This window comes from Coregonus lavaretus (assembly GCF_964263955.1).
Source record: "Coregonus lavaretus genome assembly, chromosome: 30".
NCBI classification, from domain to species: Eukaryota; Metazoa; Chordata; class Actinopteri; order Salmoniformes; family Salmonidae; genus Coregonus; species Coregonus lavaretus.
Window position 1 is genome coordinate 32575379 of NC_140017.1, and position 26704 is coordinate 32602082.

The 26704-nt window shown below is 48.0% G+C and overlaps 1 protein-coding gene across 1 annotated transcript in view; it reads left to right on the top strand.

Annotated features, from left to right (window-relative positions):
• LOC311106210 (ephrin type-A receptor 4-like) overlaps positions 1-18827 on the top strand; it is a gene marked incomplete at its 3' end in the record, with an annotated part of 69239 nt that extends 50412 nt beyond the window's left edge. Inside the window, exon 4 of the mRNA XM_084148517.1 lies at positions 18787-18827. Coding sequence (XP_084004643.1) covers positions 18787-18827 — 41 coding nt within the window. The remainder of the gene's footprint in view (positions 1-18786) is intronic.
• Positions 18828-26704: the final 7877 nt, after the last annotated feature.

Consider the following 26704-nt stretch of genomic DNA (forward strand, 5'->3'; position numbering starts at 1 on the left):
GGGATGAGAGGGGATGAGAGGGGAATAAGAGGGGGTGAGAGGGGGTGAGAGGGGGTGAGAGGGGTGAGAGGGGTGAGAGGGGATGAGAGGGGGTGAGAGGGGGTTATAGGGGGGTGAGAGGGGTGAGAGGGGATGAGAGGGGGTTATAGGGGGTGAGAGGGGATTATAGGGGGTGAGAGGGATGAGAGGGGTGAGAGGGGGATTATAGGGGGTGAGAGGGTGAGAGGGGTGAGAGGGGGATGAGAGGGGGTGAGAGGGGTGAGAGGGTGAAGGGGGGGTGAGAGGGGGTTATAGGGGGTGAGAGGGGGTTGAGAGGGGGGTGAGCAGGGGGTTTATAGGGGGTGAGAGGGATACGAGGGGGGTGAGAGGGGATTATAGGGGGTGAGAGGGGTGAGAGGGGATGAGAGGGGGTGAGAGGGGATTATAGGGGTGAGAGGGGATGAGAGGGGGTGAGAGGGGATTATAGGGGGTGAGAGGGGTGAGAGGGGTGAGAGGGGATGAGAGGGGGTGAGAGGGGTGAGAGGGGTGAGAGGGGTGAGAGGGGGTGAGAGGGGTGAGAGGGGATGAGAGGGGGTGAGAGGGGATTATAGGGGGTGAGAGGGGTGAGAGGGGGATTATAGGGGGTGAGAGGGGTGAGAGGGGTGAGAGGGGTGAGAGGGGATTATAGGGGGTGAGAGGGGTGAGAGGGGATTATAGGGGGTGAGAGGGGTGAGAGGGGATGAGAGGGGATAAGAGGGGGTGAGAGGGGTGAGAGGGGTGAGAGGGGATGAGAGGGGGTGAGAGGGGATTATAGGGGGTGAGAGGGGATTATAGGGGATGAGAGGGGATGAGAGGGGGTGAGAGGGGATTATAGGGGGTGAGAGGGGATTATAGGGGGTGAGAGGGGATTATAGGGGGTGAGAGGGGATGAGAGGGGGTGAGAGGGGATTATAGGGGGTGAGAGGGGTGAGAGGGGTGAGAAGGGATGAGAGGGGGTGAGAGGGGATTATAGGGGGTGAGAGGGGATTATAGGGGGTGAGAGGGGATGAGAGGGGGTGAGAGGGGATTATAGGGGGTGAGAGGGGTGAGAGGGGTGAGAGGGGATGAGAGGGGGTGAGAGGGGTGAGAGGGGTGAGAGGGGGTGAGAGGGGATGAGAGGGGATTATAGGGGGTGAGAGGGGTGAGAGGGGATTATAGGGGTGAGAGGGGATTATAGGGGGTGAGAGGGGTGAGAGGGGTGAGAGGGGATGAGAGGGGGTGAGAGGGGATTATAGGGGGTGAGAGGGGTGAGAGGGGTGAGAGGGGTGAGAGGGGGTGAGGTTCCATCTGATCTCCCATAATGCCTAGCTTTGTTTTCCAGCACTTTAAACTCCTTCCCTGAACAAATACACACTTCCCTTACTGTCTGGACTTTCAAGACGTCCTCTCCTCTACCCCCATCGGTCATCCCTCCTTCTCTCAGGACCCCATAGAGAGGCTGTCACCAGCACTGTTTTCATTTTCTCTCTCCATTCTGTTTGTTTTTCAGAATAAAGGCTCATTGACTCCAGGGCTGGCTGAGTAGTGGAGCAACTCCCTCACTCTGTTCTCTCCAGCCAGCAGTAGACTACCTTAATGACCCTGGCTCTTCTCTCTCTTCTCTCCCAGCTGTCTCCACTCTTACCAGTGTTTCATCTGAACTAAGGCAACAGGACCACCCCATGGGTTACACATACAACACACACACACACACACACACACACACACACACACATCACCTCGCTCAGCAGGTAATTAAGAACCAGGGGAGAGAACAAGAGCGTAGTCATCTCTCCCCTTCTTTCCCTCTTTCTCTCTCCATTTATTCCTAAGGTTAAACACAGAGGCAATAAATGTGTTTTAAAAGCAAACTTTTTGAATTATGAGGAAGAGGGGCACTGTGGTGAAACTTTAGAGCTGAGGCAGCAGGAATGAGATAAGACACTGGAGAGAGATGGTAGAGATAAATTAAAAGTATTGAGATAAAATCAAGATAAAGTTAATCCAATTCAAAGTGCAGAGAAAGTGCAGATTTCTTTGAAAGATACAGAAAACCTGGCAATGGAAAAATATTAGAATTTATATTGTTAGATGTATTGGAGCAATTCACTAGCCTTCCAGCAAGTCCCCTTGTAATTAGAATGACACAATGTCACTGGCCAGTGTGACACAATATCTGTCATAGCAATACTGCAATCAACATTGCACCAACAAACGTTGTTTGTGACGCATACTATAAAATACAACTTTGGGCAAACATTTTCTCTCGCAAACACCTGCCTCTGGAAAAGGTCGCCCTATGTCATCAATCATATTGGATTAACTATAGGTCAGTAGGCATTGACATGATGGCTGTTGTCAAGGCAACTTATTATTAACAAATTATTGGATTTACGAGCGCATAATGAGCGAATGCTACTAATTTGTTTCAGTCAACACACACACACACATGCACACAAACACGCACACATGAGCGCACGCACACACACAAAGAAATGCACAGTCAGACTAAATAATAATAATAATAATAATAATAATAATAATAATAATAATAAATATATACAGTACCAGTCAAAAGTTTGGACGCACCTACTAATACAAGGGGTTTTCTTTATTTTTACTATTTTCTACATTGTAGAATAATAGTGAAGACATCAAAACTATGAAATAACACATTGAAACATGCAGTAACCAAAAAAAGTGTTAAACAAATCAAACTATATTTTATATTTGAGATTCTTGAAAGTAGCCACCCTTTGCCTTGATGACAGCTTTGCACACTCTTGGCATTCTCTAAACCAGCTTCATGAGGTAGTCACCTGGAATGCATTTCAATTACCAGGTGTGCCTTCTTAAAAGTTAATTTGTGGAATTTATTTCCTTCTTTATGCGTTTGAGCCAATCAGTTGTGTTGTGACAAGGTAGGGGTGGTATACAGATGATAGCCCTATTTGGTAAAATACCAAGTCCATATTATGGCAAGAACAGCTCAAATAAGCAAAGAGAAACGACTGTCGTTTATTACCTTTATTACTGACATGAAGGTCAGTCAATCAAGAAAATGTCAAGAACTTTGAAAGTTTCTTCAAGTGCAGTCGCAAAAACCATCAAGCGCTATGATGAAACTGGCTCTCATGAGGACCGCCACAGGAAAGGAAGACCCAGAGTTACCTCTGCTGCAGAGGATAATTTCATTAGAGTTAACTGCACCTCAGATTGCAGCCCAAATAAATGCTTCACAGAGTTCAAGTAACAGACACATCTCAACATCAACTGTTCAGATGAGACTGCGTGAATCAGGCCTTCATGGTCGAATTGCTGCAAAGAAACCACTACTAAAGGACACCAATAAAAAGAAGAGACTTGCTTGGGCCAAGAAACACGTGCATTACACCGGTGAAAATCTGTCCTTTGGTCTGATGAGTCAAAATTTGAGATTTTTGGTTTCAACCGCCATGTCTTTGTGAGATGCAGAGTAGGTGAACAGATGATCTCCGCATGTGTGGTTCCCACTGAGAAGCATGGAGGAGGAGGTGTGATGGTGTGGGGGTGCTTTGCAGGTGACACTGTAGGTGATTTATTTAGAATTCAAGGCACAATTAACCAGCATGGCTACCAAAGCATTCTGCAGCGATACGCCATCCCATCTGGTTTGCGCATAGTGGGACTATCATTTGTTTTTCAATAGGACAATGACCCAACACACCTTCAGGCTGTATAAGGGCTATTTTACAATGAAGGAGAGTGATGGAGTGCTGCATCAGATGACCTGGCCTCCACAATCACCCGACCTCAACCCAACTGAGATGGTTTGGGATGAGTTGGACCGCAGAGTGAAGGAAAAGCAGCCAACAAGTGCTCAGCATATGTGGGAACTCCTTCAAGAATGTTGGAAAAGTGTTCCTCATGAAGCTGGTTGAGAGAATGCCAAGAGTGTGCTAAGCTGTCATCAAGGCAAACAGTGGCTACTTTGAAGAATCTCGAATATAAAATATATTTTGATTTGTTTAACAATTTTTTGGTTACTACATGATTCCATATGTGTTATTTCATTGTTTTGATGTCTTCACTATTATTCTACAATGTAGAAAATAGTAAAAATAAAGAAAAACCCTTGAATGAGTAGGTGCGTGTCATGACTTCCTCCGAAGCTGCCTCCCCTCCTTGTTCGGACAGGCTTCGGCGTTCGTCGTCACCGGCCTACTAGCCACTGCCGCTCCATATCTCATCATTCCATTTGTCTTGTCTTGTCAATTACACACACCTGGTTCATATCCCCTCATTAGTACATGTATAAGTGTTCCCTCTGCCCCCCTTGTCCTTGTGGGTGATTGTTATTTGTGAGTTGGGTGTAGCTCGGTTGAGCTACCCGTACCTTGTATTTCCGGGGATATTGTTCCCCGTGTGCCTGTATTTTGTTGACGCTATCCAACGTAACTGTGTCCTACGGAATAAACTCTGTATTCAGTGATTTACCCTCCTGCGCCTGACTCCTTCAAATCACACTCTCACAGAATCACCCACCCGTCACTATGGAGTCAGCGGGAGAGGAGCGCATACCTGGAGTCGTGGCACGGGTCCAGGAGCATTCCACGATGCAGGCCAGCTTGGGGGAAGCGATGGATCGTGTTCTTCAGGTTGTCCAACGCCTGGAGAGGAGAGGACCCGATCTGTCGAGACCAGCTGGTCAACCGGATCCAGCCACCTACACCCCAGCACCCGGAGGGATCCACATATCCCGACCACGGGAGTTCGACGGGACGGTGGCACTCTGCCAAGGATTCCTCCTCCAACTGGAGCTTTATTTCTCCAGCATCAGGCCTGCCCCATCGGAGCGGGAGAAGGTGTCTGCCCTCGTCTCCTGCCTCTCGGGGAAAGCCCTGGAGTGGGCCAACGCGGTGTGGAATGAAGGAGGAGACAGGTTGGAGAACTACGGGGAGTTCGAGAGGCGGGCGAGCGGCTGGTCCATCTAAGGCAGGGGACAAGGACCGCGCAGGACTTCGCTTTGGAGTTTCGGACTCTGGCAGCGGGATCCGGGTGGAATGAGCGGGCCCTTATCAACCATTTCCGGTGCCATCTGCGGGAGGACGTCCGACGGGAGCTAGCTTGCCGGGACACCATGTTGTCTTTCACGCAACTGGTGGACATGGCCATCCGTGTGGACAACCTGCTGGCAGCCAGAGGACGTCCTGGAAGGGGTCTGCTCGTTCCCACCCCGGCCGACTCAGATCCCGAGCTGATGGAGCTGGGTGGAGCCGCCATCCGAGAGAGCGGAGGACGACAGCGACAGTACACCACACAGAGTCATCAACGCTCTTTTGGTTCTGGAGGCGGCAGGCAGGGCACTCTCGCATCACCCCAGGTATCGAACACCCACACTCGTTCAGAGCCCTCTGCACATCTACTTTCCCGATCACATGGTAGTTCGCCAGTGTAAGGCGCTAGTCGATTCAGGCACAGCTGGGAACTTTATGGACAGGGCATTCTCACGCAGTCTAGGTATTTCATTGGTTCCCCTATCCATTCCATTCCCCATCAGAGCACTTGATAGTCGACCATTAGGGTCCGGGTTTGTTCAGAAAGTTACTGCACCAGTCACCATGATTACCCAGGAGACTCATTGTGAGCAGATCACTTTTTTTTATTATTGAGTCCCCTGCTTTCCCTGTGGTATTAGGTATCCCTTGGTTAGCACTCCAAAACCGCACCTTCTCATGGCCGCAGAGGATTCTCATGGGGTGGTCGCGAGAGCGTCAGGGTAGGTGTCTAGGTGTTTCCGTTGGTGCAACCACGGTGGAAAGTCCAGACAGTACCTCCACCGTGCGCATTCCCCCCGAATACCTCGATTTGGCGCACGCATTTTACAAAGACACAGGCTACCAAGTTACCACCTCATCGGGCGGTGGATTGCGTGATAAACCTCCGGGTAGATGCTGTACCTCCTAGGAGTCATGTGTACCCCCTGTTGCAGGCTGAAACAGCAGCTATGGAAACATACGTCACCGAGTCCCTGCGCCAGGGGTATATACGTCCCTACACTTCACCCGCCTCCTCGAGTTTCTTCTTTGTGAAGAAGAAAGACGGCGGTCTGCACCCTTGCATTGATTATTGACCACTGAACAAGGAGACGATCAAGTTTAGTTATCCTCTCCCCCTCATTCCGTCAGTGATCAAGTCAATGCATGGGGCGTGCTTCTTCACCAAATTAGATCTCAGGAGTGCATACAACCTGGTGCGTGTTCGGAAGGGGAATGATGGAAGACAGCATTCAGCACAGCCACGGGGCATTATGAATACCTGGTGATGCCCTACGGTTTGATGAATGCTCCATCCGTCTTCCAGTCCTTTGTGAACGAAGTGTTTCGGGACATGCTTGGATTGGTGAGGTGGTCTACATCTATGACATTCTGGTGTATTCCGCTACTGGCGCCGAGCATGTGTCCCTGGTTCGCAAAGTGCTGGCCCGACTGTTGGAAAATGACCTTTATGCCAAGGCAGAGAAGTGTATGTTTTTTCCAGCAGTCCGTCTCCTTCCTCGGATACTGCATTACCACCTAAGGGGTGGAGATGGAGGGGGATCGCATTTCAGCCGTGCATAATTGGCCGACTCCCACCACGGTTAAGGAGGTGCAGCGCTTTCTGGGCTTTGCCAACTACTATTGGAGGTTTATCCGGGGCTTTGGCAAGGTCACAGCTCCCATTACATCTCTGTTGAAGGGTGGGCCATCCCGGCTCTGCTGGTCTGCTGAGGCTGACCTGGCCTTCAGGAAATTGAGGGGTCTGTTCACCTCAGCCCCGGTACTGGTCCACCCCGATCCATCACTACCGTTTGTAGTGGAGGTGGATGCGTCCAAGGTAGGGATAGGCGCTGTCCTATCTCAACGCTCGGGCATGCCACCCAAGCTCCGCCCCTGTGCCTTCGTCTCTAAGAAGCTCAGCCCGGCGAGCAGAACTACGACGTTGGTGATCGGGAGCTGTTGGCTGTTGTCCGAGCTTTGACCGTGTGGAGGCATTGGCTCGAAGGGGCGACACATCCTTTCCTTGTCTGGACGGACCACCGTAACCTGGAGTACATCCGGGCAGCGAGGAGGCTGAATCCTCGCCAGGCCTGGTGGGCCTTATTCATCACCCGGTTTGATTTTACACTGTCATACATCCTGGGTACGAAGAACGTGAAGGCAGACGCATTGTCACGGCTGTATGACACAGTGGAGAGGCCCAGAGACAACACCCCCATACTCCCGGCTTCCTGCATTGTGACGCCAATAGTATGGCCGATGGACGCAGATATAGAGCAGGCATTACGCACAGATCCATCTCCACCTCAGTGTCCAGCTGGGCTGCGGTACGTGCCTGCTCTTATCCGTGATCATCTGATCTACTGGGCACACTCGTCACCCTCCTCTGGTCACCCAGGTATCGGTTGTACAATGCGCTGCCTGAACGGAAAGTACTGGTGGCCTACCTTAGCTAAGGACGTGAGGGTGTATGTCTCCTCCTGCTCGGTGTGTGCCCAGAGTAAAGCACCTAGGCACCTCCCAGCGGGTAAGTTACAACCTTTACCAATTCCACAACGACCATGGTCTCATCTAAGTGTTGATTTCCTGACTGATCTTCCCCTTTCCCAAGGTAACGCCACCATTCTGGTCGTTGTGGACAGCTTTTCTAAGGCCTGCCGCCTCCTTCCTCTGCCCGGTCTCCCCACGGCCCTTCAAACTGCGGAGGCCCTGTTTACACACGTCTTTCGGCACTAGGGGGTACCAGAGGATATAGTGTCTGACCGAGGTCCCCAGTTCACATCCAAGGTCTGGAAGGCGTTCATGGAACGTCTGGGGGTCTCGGTCAGCCTGATCTCTGGGTTCCACTCCAAGTCTAATGGGCAGGTGGAACGGGTAAATCAGGATGTGGGTAGGTTCCTGCGGTCCTACTGCCAGGACCGGCCAGGGGAGTGGTCGGTGTTCTTGCCATGAGCCGAATATGCCCAGAACTCTCTCCGGCACTCCTACACTAACCTAACGCCATTTCAATGTGTGTTGGGTTACCAACCGGTTCTGGCACCGTGGCACCAGAGCCAGACCGAGTATCCTGCGGTGGATGACTGGTTTCGGAGCGCGGAGGAGATGTGGGACGCTGCCCACGTCCACCTCCAACGCGCCGTGCGTCGTCAGAAGGCCAACGCTCACCGCCACCGCAGTGAGGCCCCGGTCTTCGTACCGGGTGATCGGGTCTGGCTCTCAACCTGGAATCTGCCCCTTTGCCTGCCCTGCCGGAAGCTGAGTCCACGGTTTGTGGGGCCATTTAAAGTCCTGAGGAGAATCAACGAGGTCACCTATAGGTTATTACTTCCCCCCGATTACCATATTAAGCCCTCGTTTCATGTGTCTCTCCTCAGGCCGGTGGTGGCTGGTCCGCTCCAGGAGTATGGACATCGAGGGGGCCCCGGTGTACTCCGTCCGTTCCATCCTGGATTTGAGGCGTCAGTACCTCGTGGAGTGGGAGGGGTACGGTCCGGAGGAATGGTGCTGGGTTCCGGTGAGGGATATCCTCGATCCCTCCCTTTTGCGTGATTTCCACCATCGCCATCCGGCTCACCCTGCTCCGCGTCCTCCTGGCCGTCCCCGAGGCCGGGGTCGGCGCGCTGCTGGAGCTGCGCGTCAAGATGGGGGTACTGTCACGACTTCCTCCGAAGCCGCCTCCCCTCCTTGTTCGGGCAGGCTTCGGCGTTCGTCGTCACCGGCCTACTAGCCACTGCCGCTCCATATCTCATCATTCCATTTGTCTTGTCTTGTCAATTACACACACCTGGTTCATATCCCCTCATTAGTAAATGTATAAGTGTTCCCTCTGTCCCCCTTGTCCTTGTGGGTGATTGTCATTTGTGAGTTTCGTGTAGCTCGGTTGAGCTACCCGTACCTTGTATTTCCGGGGATATTGTTCCCTGTGTGCCTGTATTTTGTTGACGCTATCCAGCGTAACTGTGTCCTACGGAATAACCTCTGTATTCGGTGATTTACCCTCCTGTGCTTGACTCCTTAAAATCACACTCACACAGTGCGTCCAAACTTTTGGCTGGTACTGTATATTACCAATCAATCACTGCAGTGTGTGTTCAGTTGATCAATGGGTTCAGTGCAGTATATCTTAGTTCATTGATCCAGGATAAGTGGATGAAGACTGATCATGTGTTGTTGTACATGGCAGCACCTCTCTGTCAATGTGATAGATATAGTATGTTATTGATATGATGAAACCAGCCAACTCTCAGATCAATAGCTGTTTCTCTTCATCAACTGTTGGAGACGTTGTGGCAGTGATATAAACAACCTAGGCACACATACACACACACACACTTGTGTGTATGCACACATACACACACGCACACACACAAAATACAGACTTCATACAGCAGTGGACAAGCATGGCGAGAGCCAGACAAACCGACCACAAAGGAATTTCCTTTTGAAGGACAATCAAGCATCATCATTCACACCCACACATAATTTACTCTTGATGTATATGTTTTTGTTGTTACGCTCATGTCAGGTTGGGAATGTGTGTATGTAGTTGGTTAGGTATCTATGAATACATTGTGGTTAGTGTGGTATAGAGGTTATGGTGGGGCGAGGTTCAATATGTTCTACTATTCTATTATTCTCTCTAGGGCTCTGTTACCCCATGACCCTGTCAGAGGCTCTGTTACCCCCATGACCCTGTTAGAGGCTCTACTACCCCATGACCCTGTCAGAGACTCTGTTACCCCATGACCCTGTTAGAGGCTCTACTACCCCATGACCCTTTCAGAGGCTCTGTTACCCCATGACCCTGTTAGAGGCTCTACTACCCCATGACCCTGTTAGAGGCTCTACTACCCCATGACCCTGTCAGAGACTCTGTTACCCCATGACCCTGTCAGAGGCTCTGTTACCCCATGACCCTTTCAGAGGCTCTGTTACCCCATGACCCTGTCAGAGGCTCTACTACCCCATGACCCTGTTAGAGGCTCTACTACTCCATGACCCTGTCAGAGGCTCTACTACCCCATGACCCTGTCAGAGGCTCTGTTACCCCATGACCCTGTCAGAGGCTCTGTTACCCCATGACCCTGTCAGAGGCTCTACTACCCCATGACCCTGTTAGAGGCTCTACTACCCCATGACCCTGTCAGAGACTCTGTTACCCCATGACCCTGTCAGAGGCTCTGTTTACGCCATGACCCTGTCAGAGGCTCTGTTACCCCATGACCCTGTCAGAGGCTCTGTTACCCCATGACCCTGTCAGAGGCTCTGTTACCCCATGACCCTGTCAGAGGCTCTGTTACCCCATGACCCTGTCAGAGGCTCTGTTACCCCATGACCCTGTCAGAGACTCTGTTACACCATGACCCTGTCAGAGGCTCTACTACCCCATGACCCTGTTAGAGGCTCTGTTACCCCATGACCCTGTTAGAGGCTCTACTACTCCATGACCCTGTCAGAGGCTCTACTACCCCATGCCCCTGTCAGAGGCTCTGTTACCCCATGACCCTGTTAGAGGCTCTACTACTCCATGACCCTGTCAGAGGCTCTACTACCCCATGACCCTGTCAGAGGCTCTGTTACCCCATGACCCTGTCAGAGGCTCTACTACCCCATGACCCTGTCAGAGGCTCTGTTACCCCATGACTCTGTCAGAGGCTCTGTTACCCCATGACCCTGTCAGAGGCTCTGCTGCCCCATGACCCTGTTAGAGGCTCTGTTACCCCATGACTCTGTCAGAGGCTCTGCTGCCCCATGACCCTGTCAGAGGCTCTGATCCCCCCCACAGCAGAATGACTACACAAAGACTTAACTGTAACTGTTCCTCCCCCCTCCTCCTCCTCCTCCTCCTCATCCATCCATCTTTACTTCCTCCTCTTTCTTCTCTGAACAGACCTCTTCATCCCCTTTTACCTCCCTCCTGCACTGCTGTGGCCCAACATGCACCTCACTGAGGGGACTCTGGCACCCTTTACAACCCTACAGCCACATCCAATCTAGTCAGCTGGACACACACACTCTCACACACACACAGTCCTCACCTTGTCTTGAGCCAGAGGAAAGCCCTCTTACCCCATGCAGTCACTTTCAATCACCTCACTTGGAGAAGGAAAGAGAAAGATAGAGAGAGTGAGAGAGAAATAGAGAGAGAGAGAGAGAAAGAGAAAGAGAAAGAGAGAGCGAGAGAGCGAGAGAGATAAAGAGAAGCGAGAGAGAGAGAGAGAGAAAGCGAGAGAGAGAGAGAAAGCGAGAGAGAGAGATAAAGAGAGATAAAGAGAAAGCGAGAGAAAGAGATAAAGAGAAAGAGAGAGAAAGAGAGAGAGAGAGAGAGAAAGCGAGAAAGAGAGAAAGAGAAAGAGAGATAAAGAGAAAGAGAGAGAGAAAGAGAGAGAGAAAGCGAGAGAAAGAGAGAGAGAAAGCGAGAGAGAAAAAGAGAGAGAGTTATTATTATTATTATTATATTATAGAGAGAAAGAGAGAGAGAAAGAGAGAGGGAAAGAGAAAGAGAGATAAAGAGAAAGCGAGAGAGAGAGAGAGAGAGAGAGAGAGAGAGAGAGAGAGAGAGAGAGAGAGAGAGAGAGAGAGAGAGAGAGAGAGAGAGAAACAAGCAGGGATATGAGGACATGAGAATCACACCGTTGGTCAGGCCCTCAGCAGCACATCTGTTTAAAGCATTAGAGCCCAGCTAGCACGTCATGGGCCAAAGCTAAGAGATTGATAGCACTTCACAAGACCCAAAAACAACTCACCCCATACCCCAACCCCCAACCCCCATCCACTACCCCCAGAGAACCAGCCGGCCAAGCAGCATATCTGGTGGATCCTGACATTTCATGGGTAACACACACACACAGAGACATGCAGGGCGTACACACACACCAGTCGTGGTGGTGGAATCCACGGGTCTTTCGCGAAACTCTATTAAACTTTATTATTCTTATTACTCCGTATACATTTCCTTTTCATCCGTAGCGGAGCGGGCGTCGCTCACACCGATACAAGCCCCAGCTATGTGCTGTGAAAACAGCCTGCTGAAAAGACATCCATCACCTTGTCCCTCTCTGCTCCCTGACTACGGTGCACGAGTTATGACTGGAGCGAAGGACAATTCCTAGTCAGAGAGAACAAAAATTAAAATGAATGTTCACCCTGACTGAAGGAGAGTAGATCTCCTTGACTCTCCCTCTATGGGAAAAAGTCTATACACAGCACATTTGCTGTGAGGGATAAAAACTAATCTACACAGAGTGTACAAAACATTAGGAACACTCTTTCCATGACAGACTGACCAGGTGAATCCAGGTGAATGCTATGATCCAATTTGTAAGTCGCTCTGGATAAGAGCGTCTGCTAAATGACGTAAATGTAAATGATCCCTTATTGATGTTACTTGTTAAATCCACTTCAATCAGTGTAGATGAAGGGTTAAAGAAGGATTTTAAAGCCTTGAGACAATTGAGACATGGATTGTGTATGTGTGCCATTCAGAGGGTGAATGGGCAAGACAAAATATTTAAATGCCTTTGAACGTGGGTATGGTAGTAGGTGCCAGGCGCACTGGTTTGTGTCAAAAACTGCAACGCTGCTGGGTTTTTTATGCTCAACAGTTTCCCGTGTGTATCAAGAATGGTCCACCACCCAAAGGACATCCAGCCAACTTGACACAACTGTGGGAAGCATTGGAGTAAACATGGGCTAGCATCCTTGTGGAACGCTTTCGACACCTTGTAGAGTCCATGCCTCGACAAATTGAGTCTGTTCTGAGAGCAACAACAAAAAATATACCGGTACTCTCCTTCCCTGGCAATAGATAACAGTAAAACTCCAACCAACAAGTTTAAAAAAAAAAAAAAAGTCAAAGGTAATGCCAAATCTCCCAGAATCTTACACCATTTCCTAAATTCCTCCACAAGGTTTCTGGCTGACTGGCTGTATTTCCAAGTTAACTTATTTTTCTTTTTTTATGGTGGATGTTAAACAAATGTTCTGCTTGCATTCTGTGAAATGATTGGGTTTGACCCCAGGGTGGCTTTAACCCACAAAAATGTCACTCACCCTGGGGTAGAATGGTCTAATGTGAAAACACCCATACACTGTGGCTGTAATGGATTCACTAAGGAGATGGATTTGGTATCTAGCCAGGAACCCACACAATGGAAACCTATGCTACGTTCAACATTTCTTGGGCTGCATTCAATAACCTAACCACAAATACGGTAAAAGATGACTGGGAAGATGACTGGGAACAGCAGCTAGACCTATTATCCTGCATGGCTGCCATCTGGAACAGGATATCCATCATCTATTACAGGAGCTGCATTAGTTTAATAAGGAAAGATCCGATCAGATTCCCTCCAATCAATTTCCATTGTGATTGGCCGAGCCAGAAAGGATTGTGGCCAAACCACCCAATCCGATGTCTCTCCGTGCATCAATGACATTTTCAATAGAACTCGATAGCAGTTTTAAAGATGGGACTTAACTAGAGAATTGAAGACAGGCTGAGTTACCCATGTTGAAAGACATTCCCTGTAAAATCACTGTGGTGGTTGGCTGCTTGGTGTTTCCACAGACACTACACACTCCATGACCCCCTTTCTGAGAGTGGCTCCCCTGTGGACTGAGATGTGAACATGTGTGTTAAAAGAGTTGGAGCTTTGAGGCGAGACACACACACAAGCAGCAGGGGCGGTGTGTTCAATAGGGCGATATGGGCGACGCACTGCCAAACGGGAAAAGGAAGGGATTTTTTTTCTAATCAATTATATCACGGCAACAGTAGTTATCAGTGTTCTAATCTGATCTGACTGCCACTAAATGTCAAATCAGGCTAAAGTCGTGCTTCAAATGGCCCGCCCGTTTTTGGGGCGATTTCAGTCATGTTGAAAATCGCCCAGAAGTCTGTCATAGACTCCCATGTAAAATCTATTTTTTTCAAATTTCAAAGCTTTCAATACAATCTCTATGGGTGTCTGTGGGCTTGCACTTACGCGCTTTCGTCATACGTGACGTAACCATGAACGTAACTAAGAAAATAGCGGCTAGCAGCGTCTCTGTTGCGACCTGCAGTGTGGCGTTATCTTATGTTTTTAATTTGTACACTTAGTGGCGTTATTTTATGTTTTTAATTTGTACACTTAGTTTACAAACATTCTGCCAACCATGGATTTCCAGTGGTGGGTTTTGGACTGATCTTGTTGATCGTGTACATACCCGCTACGAACGGACTAAATAATGAAAACGCTGCTGGCAGCGGAATCCAATACAGCTGGGAGACTTGGCTGGATGACAGAGTCCCGGACAGAGAAGTGGAGCCGGCCGGCTTCACCCTGGTCAGAGCGGACCGCGATCTGACACAGTCACAGGGAAAATCGATCCTGGTAAGAGAGCGACTCTGTACCCCCGACATTGAACTGCTTTCTGTGTCACTGCGGCCTTACTATCTGCCCCGTGAGTTCCCCCAATTGTTTGTTACCGTTGTGTACTGTTGATAATCACAAGTTTACTGGAGAACTGAGACCAAGTAGAGACTTTGGACAGGGTGGATATGGTATAATAAAGGCAGTTTATTCAGAGGTAAAGATATCTGGAATCGCGTGCACGGACTCGTTCGTCAAACTCTTAGGGAGCTATCTGAAGAGAGCCCCGAAAACATTGTGTGCAGACATTTTATACAATAAATGATGTAGGTTGAATCTAGTAGTTCTGATCTTCTGATTGGTCCTGATGAGTTGGGCGAGGTCCCCTCCACTGTTGCATTGGCTCTGAGTCGGGTTCTCTGTCTTCAAATGTTCAGCCTAAAGAGAGGGGATTTTTGTGTGTGTGTGTGTGTGTGTTTAACAGTGATGATGTGTGTGTGTGTGTGTGTGTGTTATCAGTGATGATGTGTGTGTGTGTGTGTGTGTGTGTGTGTGTGTGTGTCCTCAGAGCAAGAACTCGTGAGTTGGAAGAACTGAGAGACCTATGGCGTGGGTGTTGTCCTTGGCCACCTGCTGACAAGGCTGACAAGATAGGACTCTTTTGTCCATTGTTATAGGATAGGAACAGCATTGATTGAAAACAAACGCCCAACACAAAATGGGTCATGCACAAGATTTTAGTCAGACCAAGCTATAACATTATATATTTACTACGACAGTACATTCAACCAAAAGCTAATATAACAAAGGCATCAGAGATTATTTATAATCTGTCACAGAAACTGGAATCCATCTCCCCAGATCAGTCAATAAATGCTTCTGGTATTGACTTATATGCTGCCCCTGTCTTCATGTTGTTGCTGGACATATCTTTTTTAAAATGTGTGTAGGTCACCTAAATCATCAGAAAAATTGCCCCTCCTGAGAATTTTTTCAGGAGCCGCCACTGACAAGCAGGCAGAAACACACACACACACACACACAGGCAGAAACACACAAACACACACACACTGGTACAGTACATGCTCTGCTGATGACTCTGCTGACAGACAGGACCTGACACTTTGGACAGTGTGTTTTCAAAGCACCAGTCAAGTGAGCGGTTTGTGTCTCCAAAACATGACCTAGAAAAAGGAAAAGAAAAGCCCTCAGCAGCTTCTCAGAGTCTACAGTATCTCAATCCATCTCTCTCTCTCCCTCCCCCTCTCTCACTCGCTCTCTCTGTCTCTCCCACCTGACCCCCCTACATCTCCCTCTCCCACAGCCTAACGAGGTGAGGAAAAGTCAGAGAACTTGTGTGTGTGTGTGTGTGTGTGTGTGTGTGTGTGTGTGTGTGTGTGTGTGTGTGTGTGTGTGTTGGAGGGGCGAGTGGAAGGTGAAATACAGCAGTGGAACCTTTGTTATGACAAGGTAGCAACTGAGACAGGCCAGAGCAACGCTTCCTACCGACATAGTTACAAAGACATCTACCCCGACCCGGACCTCAACAGACTCAATCCAAAGGCACTGAAACACACTCCCCATGACACACACACACACACATTCTTCCAGCAGTAATAAATAAATAAATAAATAAGAACGGTGGGTTTAGAATCCAGTTGAATGTTTTTAATGAGAAAGCCGATACTCTGCCAGGGAATTTTAACGTGGGAGAGAAAGTGTTATTGAGCTTTCCAGGAGGGACGAAGACAGGAAAAGAGCAGAACAGAAAGAGAATAAATGTAACGCTAAAGCCCAGAACGTCAAGGTAAAGCAAAGAGATCCTAAATTACATCACTAACATAATGAAGTAGTGCTGTATATATTATCATGGTTTCTACTGGCTGGCCATGAACCTGGCGGATATCTTTGAGTGACATTAATTATTGTAATTCAATGTGAATGTTCAATGACCAGGATGCCAACGAACACTCAATGTCAATTAGAAATGATGCAATACAGTGATAAACGAGGTGGTACATGTTACCAATATTGGCATATTGATTTATGAGTTAGAACAGTCCCAAAGGACCGGAGCTGCTCAAAGACACAGAATGGCTATAGTGCCATACCCTGGTAGACGTCAATGCACTAATGAGAAATAATCACCAACCCTGGTGACACACGGCAGCCATGTTGTGCCAAAACCAGCTTTCAACAGTCCTTTCAGCATAGAGCTCTATAGAATGAAAGGAAATTAACTAATGCAATCCATCATCAGGGAATCACTGTTTCTTTCTCACTCATCAAAGTGGGGCTGGATGTCAAGGATATTCACTATCAAAAGATCTAATGATGGTACTGATGAGGTATCAGACGAGAAAGGACTCCATCACATTGAAATAACTGTCAGCTTCAGAGACTGTGGTTCCAGGCACTCAAATTGCTGACAAGATCCCGACATACAGTACAACACACTCCCTAACACACAGATTCACACACAGGCAGGTACACATGCTTAAACACACACACAAACACACACACACACACACACTGAAAGCAACAGAAACAGTCTCTTTATTGACATTGACAGATCCAACCTGAGCAGAGATGAAAATAGGCAGAGCTTGGTTTCCCATTTGAGTTCCAGTAGAAGAATGTCAGGCTAAATAAACAGAGTGTCTATCAGAGAACTGATCCAGCCCTGACTCCCTCCTCACTCCCTACTGAATGGATCAGGGGGAGGGTGTTCTGCTACAGGCAGTTACACAGAGCAGGGTTAGGTACACACACACACACACACACACACACATAATCACATGTACATATAGCCTAACACAAACACATACTCTCATGCATGTACACCTACACTGTGAACATGTATACACTCACACGCTCTCACAAAATGCATGTTAATACCCATACACTCATGGCAACATGTCAAGACAAATGTCAACTTACTCCCATATGAATGTGTTCACACACACCCACAAAGACTCTTGTACATGCAGAAGTATGAACAATGACACTTGCCCACAAACATGCCAAAGTGCCAGGACAAATATACACCAGTGAATGCCAAATCATGCTCCAACATGCATCAATGTATTCATGCCTGCATTCACTCACAAGTACATGCCAAGCTTTCACACAAGCCCACTGTATGACAACGCATATAGACCAACGCAGCATAAAGCCAAGACAAGCACACATGCAGATCAGTGCAAAGTACACACCCCTCTTCTACATGGAGTCTGAAAATTGTCCCAGAACAGGGAGTAGAATTAAGTAATCTTATTAAATGTATGTATGTGATTTTTAGAGAAAGCATGGAGCATGTCTTTGTGTGTTTACATCTCTCTACATGTGAATGAGTAGGAGGAGTGTATGTGTGTGTGTATGTGTGTGTGTGTGTGCATGTGTGTGTGTGCGTGTGTGCGTGTGTGTGATCTAGTGTGATGGGCTATCAATGGCTTGTAATATAATAATATATAAATATAATATGCCATTTAGCAGACGCTTTTATCCAAAGCGACTTACAGTCATGCGTGCATACATTTTTATTTTTATTTTTTGTGTATGGGTGGTCCCGGGGATCGAACCCACTACCCTGGCGTTACAAGCGCCGTGCTCTACCAGTGCTCTACCAGCTGAGCTACAGAGGACCAAAATACACATCCCGCTAAAAGGACTATCAGGATGTGTATTTTGGCTCAGGGCTGCTCTCTTCCCTCCAGTCCCATGGACAACCTCCCTCCTGCTTATGCTTTATGTCTCTCTGGCACGTTATGGCATATTTGGGGAAAGTATTGACTTATCGTCTCTGTAAAACGTTAGCCCAGAGGCTGTGAACGCTAAAAGGACGTTGAAACAAAACTGTGGGAGAAAAACATTTAAATTCACCAACACTTGAGAAGCACTGCAGACACCTATATATAGTACCCTGATAGAGCCTCCTATCACACACTAATAGCAAGAGAGATGGAGAGAGAGAGAGAGAGAGAGAGGGGATTGCACATGAGTTAAAAGTCTGGCACACTCTCTCATCAAGTGTTCAAATAAGACTAGTCTCAGGTAGTTTGCATTTAGTTTAACCACCAAGAATGTTTCTGGTTCCTGGACCTATCAAACCCAGAAACTGACACAGCTAAAAAATTAATATCAGAACACCTGAGCGAGCAGTCTGGGGGATGAGCAGGAGAATCCTGATGAAGTTGTACTCGACTGAATCCATATGGATCGGAGAGGAGGAGGAGGAGGAGGAGCTGAGAGTGACTGTGTTCACGAAGATCGAACACGCTTAGAAAAACCCTATTGATTGTGGTCATGGCTGGCCGAGTTCTCCTGTTTGGTTACTCATCTATTTCTGCGGTGTGCTGAGGTCAAGAGTTTCTCTCCCTCCTTTCTCCTCCTTTTCTTGTAACTCTCTCCATCAGTGATGGCCGAGCCAGCTGCTGGAGACACAACTCTCTACTGAGCCAGTGAACAGAGAAAGTTCATGGAAACTTATAATTGCTTAGTTAGAACTTGTACAAGCAATGATCTGACTGTGCTCATACAAGAAACATCTTTGAGCCGCACATAAAGTATAAACAATTTGGGAATCCTATCAAAACATCACTATATCACCTTTGATTATCAGAAGCCAACTGAAGGAGGGGAGAGAAGTATAACATGACTATAACAGATAGGAATGTGTTTCTGAGTGAAACTACCCATTGAGGGAACATAGTAATTGATGCACTGAAGTAAAAGGGCCTGGCTGATGTTTATTGTATGGCTTCCTAAAGTCATTCATCCAAAGCCCCTGTATCCCCCTGTCAGTGCCCTTACAGAAAAACCACTTGATTTCACATGTGGAAAATCACATCATTTCACATGCAATTTCACATATGAAATCATGTGAAAACATGTGTTTTTGGAACGCTTACATGTGATCACACATTTTCACATGTTGCTTTACATGTTATCACATTAACTTCACATAAGATCACGTGATCACATGAAAACATGTGTTTTTGGAACACTTCATGTGGCTTTTCCGTAAGGTTGCCATTAGAAAGAAAGTGGGATGGATGTAGGGAGGAGGGAGACAGGGAGACATGGAGGAGGGGGAGACAGGGAGGGGGGAGACAGAGAGGAGGGAGGAGGGGGAGACAGGGAGGGGGGAGACAGAGAGGAGGGAGACAGAGAGGAGGGAGACAGAGAGGAGGGAGACAGAGAGGAGGGAGACAGAGGAGGGAGACAGAGAGGAGGGAGACAGGGAGGAGGGATACAGGGAGGAGGGAGACAGGGAGGAGGGAGACAGGGAGGAGGGAGATGGAGAGGAGGGAGACGCGGAGGAGGGAGACAGGGAGGAGGGAGATGGAGAGGAGGGAGACGGGGAGGAGGGAGACAGGGAGGAGGGAGACAGGGAGGAGGGAGACAGAGAGGAGGGAGACAGGGAGGAGGGAGACAGGGAGGAGGGAGACAGGGAGGAGGGAGATGGAGAGGAGGGAGACGGGGAGGAGGGAGACAGGGAGGAGGGAGACAGGGAGGAGGGAGACAGAGAGGAGGGAGACAGAGAGGATCTCCCGAGTGGCGCAGTGGTCTAAGGCACTGCATTGCAGTGCTAGCTGTGCCACTAGAGATCCTGGTTCGAATCCAGGCTCTGTCGTAGCCGGCCGAGACCGGGAGACCCATGGGGCGGCGCACAATTGGCCCAGGGTAGGGGAGGGAATGGCCGGCAGGGATGTAGCTCAGTTGACAGAGCATGGCGTTTGCAACGCCAGGGTTGTGGGTTTGATTCCCACGGGGGGCCAGTATGAAAAATAGAGAGGAGGGAGACAGGGAGGAGGGAGACAGAGGAGGGAGACAGAGAGGAGGGAGACAGGGAGGAGGGAGACGGGGAGGAGGGAGACGGGGAGGAGGGAGACGGAGAGGAGGGAGACGGGGAGGAGGGAGACAGAGAGGAGGGAGGAGGGAGACAGAGAGGAGGGAGGAGGGAGACAGAGAGGAGGGAGACAGGGTAAGGTAAACAAAGACAGAAAAGAAAGAGAGGTAGAAAGATAGACAGTGAGAGAGTGAAATGGATTGGCGGAGAAGCTTGTGAACCATGTCAAAATCCAATACTGCAATTTCAGTTGAGGTATATGAGAGATGAGAGAAAGTAGATTTTGGTTTTATTGCGAAAGAAAATTGAAGTGGCAGCTATTGAGCTCCATCAATTATAGATTCCATCACGGCTTGTCAAGGTAGAGTTATCACTGTATAGACATACGTATTTGATGCTTACTGAATGGATGTTAATATTATCAGCAAACGCTAGTCGGGTTATCATGTCATCATCCTATTTAGAAATGTTCAGCCTTTGTACTTATTTTGACTGGTATCGCCAACCTGTTCTACTCACCACCCCGGTCGCTGTGAACTGGCTCCTGGGTAAATGAATGGCTTTAACACACATAGACTTGTGCATGCGCACCTCTCATTAGGGCAAGTCCTTTTAGGATGCCCGCTCTCCTCATTCAGGAAGAGCTGCTGTGAGGCAAGTTTATAATTTGTTCAAGTGAAACACTGTTAAATAAATAAGACCTATTGCTCTATCTGATCCTCCCTCAGTCTCAACAGTTGCTGCTCTACTCCAACTAACTAGGCTGCTAGGTCCTCTATCTCTACACTCTCTCAGATACTGCCTCATAATGGTGGAGAATGTGCAGGCCTATGTAAGTGTGTCTATGTACTTGTAGAGCTTTAGTTGCAGCTCTGGCCTGGGTGTGTTTGTTTAAATGGCACTGGTCATACAGAGGTTAATACGTTTTTATCGCAACGCATTAGCAGAGCTTGTAGCAGTTAACACTGCAGTGGGTCCACCATTAAGTGTCGATGAGAGACAGTACAGCTAGTATGTGTTTATGTACTGTGATACACAGAGAGACAGACCAGCGTACAGCCGACAGTTGGGAGAGGGGGAGGGTGGAGGGGTGAGGGAGAGGGCGTCAAAATGCCCTATCCCAGCTATGTCAACTATTTAATTCAATTCTCTAGAGAGCTGAGCCATCTGTCAAATGGAGTACTCAGCTGTCCCCTTCCTCAGGCATTCCCACAGCCATATCACAGAGCCCCGCTTAACACTAATGCAGCACTATCACGTACACCCACATACGCAAGCTCGCACACACATCCCTACACACACAGAACATGTTTATAGTATGGGAGTGATGTAAGTTTAGATGGATATTGCACTATTAGGACCTAGAGTCTAGGTGTTCACATCCTAACGGCGGCAGCACCAGGTGTGCAGTATTAGCTGCTAGTCGTGTTTAGACATTCATGTTCAACATCACCTCATGTGTAATCCCAATTCATCAGTGATATTGCTGTGCTGTGTATAACAATGTGAAGGGTGTTATGTCTCATAATGCTGATTTGTTATGATGTGACAGTAAACTTTAAGAGGACAGAAGGGGGTGGAGGGGAGGTGGTGAGACGAGGGGGCCTCCTTGGGGAAGACAGAGGGGGGGAGAGAGAGCGAGAGAGAGAGAGAGAGAGAGAGAGAGAGAGAGAGAGAGAGAGTGTGCGTGTAACGGCGGATGACTCATTTTCAGGAGACCTGGGTGGAGACTCCTGCAGGAGATTTTCAAGCGAGCCACAGGAGATGATGACTTCATTACCGCCTGAAAGATAGATGAAAACATTGAATCCTCCCTCCTCCTCTCATCCCTCCATCCGTAAAACAATCCAAAAGTCAAATCTCTCCAGAGACAGAGAAGAAAAACAAGGGAGAGACCATTCAATAATAGCAATCATAATACAACATTATTTGGCTCCCTTGCCTCTCTAGCCTTCACCCCATGCTTTGTTTTGCTGTACCATTGATTTACTTTCATTATTCTGCTTCCCCTTAGCAGCGAGAGAGCATGAGGGATAACACAGAAACATATTTATAATCATAATTTAAAACAGCGCTATGGATTTCTGTATTCCCTGCTGCCTGGCTGCTACCACAGCAGAAACACAGCCACAGACGTTATCTACTGTTGAGACTGCCATGTCATGCTGTGCCACTTCTCTCTCTCTTGTTCTCTCTTTGTTTCTCCCTCTATCTCTCTCCTTCCTTCCTTTCCTCCCCCTCAATCATCCTCAATTCAATTCCTTTCATTCTACATTTCTCCCCGTCTCTCCCTCTTGTTCTCCAGTTCTACCCTCACCTGGTCCTGCTGTCCCTCTGTCGAAGAATGAAATCAAGGTGTCTCCCAGCTGGCTTTCTGTGTTTCTCCTCTGCATGATAAAGGTTACCCACAGTAGGAGCTGAGAGAGATTCAATTCACAATCTCTACCTCTGACAGGGGAGTGCCAGCTGTGTGCGTTTGTATGTGTGTGTGTGTGTGTCCAAGTCATCCAAACAGACACACACACACACACACACAAACCCTAAATGGCGACACGTCACTGTACTCTGAGACCACACCAATACATTCCATCCATATAGCAACCTGCAGAAACACTCACTCACTCACTCACACACACACACACACACACACACAGTATTGTACAGCTAACCTTGTGGGGACACACAATTCAGTCCCATTCAAAATCCTATTTTCCCTAACCCCTAACCCTAAACCTAACCCGTACTCTTACCCTTAACCTAACCTTAACCCTAACCTTAAGGTGACAAGGAATATGGCAGAATACAGACAGTGTAGTTATTCACTCCGCAAGGCAATCAAACAGGCAAAACGTCAGTATAGAGACAAAGTGGAGTCGCAACTCAATGTCTCAGACACGAGATGTATGTGGCAGGGTCTACAGACAATCACAGACTACAAAAGGAAAACCAGCCACGTCGCCGAGATTGACGTCTTGCTTCCAGACAAGCTAAACACCTTCTTCGTCCGCTTTGAGGATAACACAGTGCCACAGACACGGCCCACTACCAAGGACTGTGGGATCTCCTTCTCCGTGGCCGACGTGAGTAAAACATTTAAATTAGTGAACCCTCGGAAGGCTGCCGGCCCAGATGGCATCCCTAGCCGCGTCCTCAGAGCATGCGCAGACCAGCTGGCTGGTGTGTTTACGGACATATTCAATCTCTCCCTGTCCCAGTCTGCTGTCCCCACATGCTTCAAGATGGCCACCATCGCTCCTGTACCCAAGAAAGTAAAGGTAACTGAACTAAACGACTATCGCCCCGTAGCACTCACCTCTGTCATCATGAAGTGCTTTGAAAGACTAGTCAAGGATCATATCACCTCTACCTTACCTGCCACCCTAAACCCACTTCAATTTGCTTACCGCCCCAATAGATCCACAGACGACGCAATCGCCATCACTCTGCCCTATCCCATCTGGACAAGAGGAATACCTATGTAAGAATGCTGTTCATTGACTTTAGCTCAGCATTCAACACCATAGTACCCTCCAAGCTCGAGGCCCTGGGTCTGAACCCCGCCCTGTCCAACTGGGTCCTGGACTTCCTGACGGGCCGCCCCCAGGTGGTGAAGGTAGGAAACAACACCTCCACTTCGCTGATCCTCAACACTGGGGCCCCACAAGGGTGCGTGCTCAGCCCACTCCTGTACTCCCTGTTCACCCATGACTGCGTGGCCAAGCACACCTCCAACTCAATCATCAGGTTTGCAGATGACGCAACAGTAGTAAGCTTGATTACCAACAATGACAAGACAGCCTACAGGGAGGAGGTGAGGGCTCTGGGAGTGTGGTGCCAGGAAAAGAACCTCTCACTCAACGTCAACAAAACAAAGGAGATGATCGTGGACTTCAGGAAACAGCAGAGGGTGCACCCCCCTATCCACATCGATGGGACCGCAGTGGAGAAGGTGGAAAGCTTCAAGTTCCTTGGTGTACACATCACTGACAACCTGAAAAGGACCACCCACACAGACATTGTGGTGAAGAAGGCGCAACAGAGCCTCTTCAACCTCAGGAGGCTAAAGACATTTGTCTTGGCACCTAAAACCCTCACAACCTTTTACAGATGTACAATTGAGAGCATCCTGTCGGGCTGTATCACCGCCTGGTATGGCAACTGCACCGCCCGCAACCGCAAGGCTCTCCAGAGGGTGGTGCGGTCTGCACAACGCATTACCGGGGGCAAACTACCCGCCCTCCAAGACACCTACAGCACCCGATGTCACAGGAAGGCCAAAAAGATCATCAAGGACATCAACCACCCGAGCCACTGCCTGTTCACCCTGCTATCATCCAGAAGGCGAGGTCAGTACAGGTGCATCAAAGCTGGACTGATAAACAGCTTCGATCTCAAGGCCATCAGACTGATAAACAGCCATCACTAGCACATTAGAGGCTGCTGCCTATAGACATAGACTAGAAATCACTGGCCACTTTAACCTCTTCATCACTAGGCACCTGGCTAAAGTGCCTGCCTCGAAAATGCATGCCCAAATTGAATAGAGCATATCTCCAAAACGACAAGGGCTATCAACATAATCTTGGTAGCAAAAGAAAGGTAACACGTGAGATGTATCTTGAAGTGAAATAATTAATGTAGGTATTACTGTGTCAGAATACATGAAGCTAGAACACAGCATAAATTGGGAGGTTTTGATTCCGCCTGAAAGTAACTTCAGGTTTTATAAGGAATGCTTTATTGGACTTATGCAGCTGCAGCCCCTAAACACTATGGGACCATAGCCCAATATCTGACGAGTACTTATGTGAAGTTTGATGCCAATAAAGTAAAGTAAACCAAAGTTGTAGGGGTTTTAGTTGAAGTATGTTTAGGCTGATTACCAAATGGAGACATTTGGGTAGATTTGGGCACCATCAGTGCCATTTGACTTTTATCAGGTACCAGACAGCAAAAGGCATTTAATTTCACTAACATATCACTATATGTGTACATTCCATCAAAATACAACTGTTTTGATGTTGTTTCCCATGTTCTCCCAGACCTCTATACGTGTTCCCATTAAAATAAACCATACAATGGGAAAGTTTGACTCCTGACTTTGAGAAAGCTTTCCCTTTTCTTTTGGGTTGAGGGCTCTTTACAGGGGACTCAGTGTCCGATGAAGACCGTGGCCGAGGGAGGGGAGCAGAAGTGCGTTGTCTAGACAAGCGGCCAGGCTGAGGAAGAGGAGGGTCTGCCTGAGGAAGGGGAAGCTCTGCCTGAGGAAGGGGAAGCTGTGGCTGAGGAGGCAGATGCTCTGGCTGTGGCTCATACCCCTATAAACATCTTCACTGTACAAACAAGACAAAAGAGAAAAGAAAATCATGACTAAAACACACTTGTATTCATTCATTGACATATCTGACTCAAAACAGTCAGATATATAAAATAAATAGTTAGAACTATGAGAATGTTGACTAAAGTGATAATTCTGTGACAATAAATAATACACATAGCGTTCTATTGTAAGTCAACTTGCGTGTGGGCCTCTAAGCTAAACTAGCTAAGCTAGCGCTAACTTACGTTGAGCTTCAGTTACTCAAATATATATTTTAGAATGTATGTTTTGTACTCATACAATAAATTAGTAATAGTAGTATTAGAAGTAATAAATAACAATGGGATTACATACTCTTCTGATGCTTGAGTAGGGCCCTGGACACGATAACCTTTGTTCTCGTCGTTGGGGTCTGGTTCGTCCGGTCTAAGCAGGTCCTCCTCATCGTCTGATTCAGAGTCAATGGGGATACATGGAGTCCAACTTTCATCTGTTACAATTAATAATGCCTCTGTAACTGTATATTTGTTACTAGAGCCTGCCATATTTGAATAAACTTTGCGTTTTACCTCCGAAATTCTAGTGTTGTGGTGCGCTCTGCGTAACCGTGCGTAATGCAGCACGTCAACTAATATGAGACAATGAGGTGCGCACCTGGATATTTCAACAACCGGTTGGTCGATTTTGACATGTGACCCCTCTATCGAAAGCTCTGGATCTGTAGAATTAAATGAGAACAATGACAAACCACCGGGATTGCATCATATATCCAGAAGATTACGACAAAACAGTGCCTGTTGTGATTGAACCAAACTACTGACTTCATCTTCAAACACATTGTTGGCCATGTAAAACGATGGAAACTCATTGAAATCGACTCGGAATGAGAGAGTGACCCTAGAGTATCTTTTCAAGTGGTTTTATTCGATCAGACACTACTTTTGGTAACTGTTAGAAATTGCGTAATTCAAATCTGGTATTGGAATAAGAGAAAACATAATCAAGAGATATTCAATCCAAGCTAAATTTATTATATGCAAAATGTATGTATGATAAGTATGTTGGTTCGTATACGGGCTCACTGAAATACCACACAGGGCAGACAGAGAACTAATCCATTGTTACAGGTTCTTCTTCAAATACTCTGACAGAGATAGTTCCC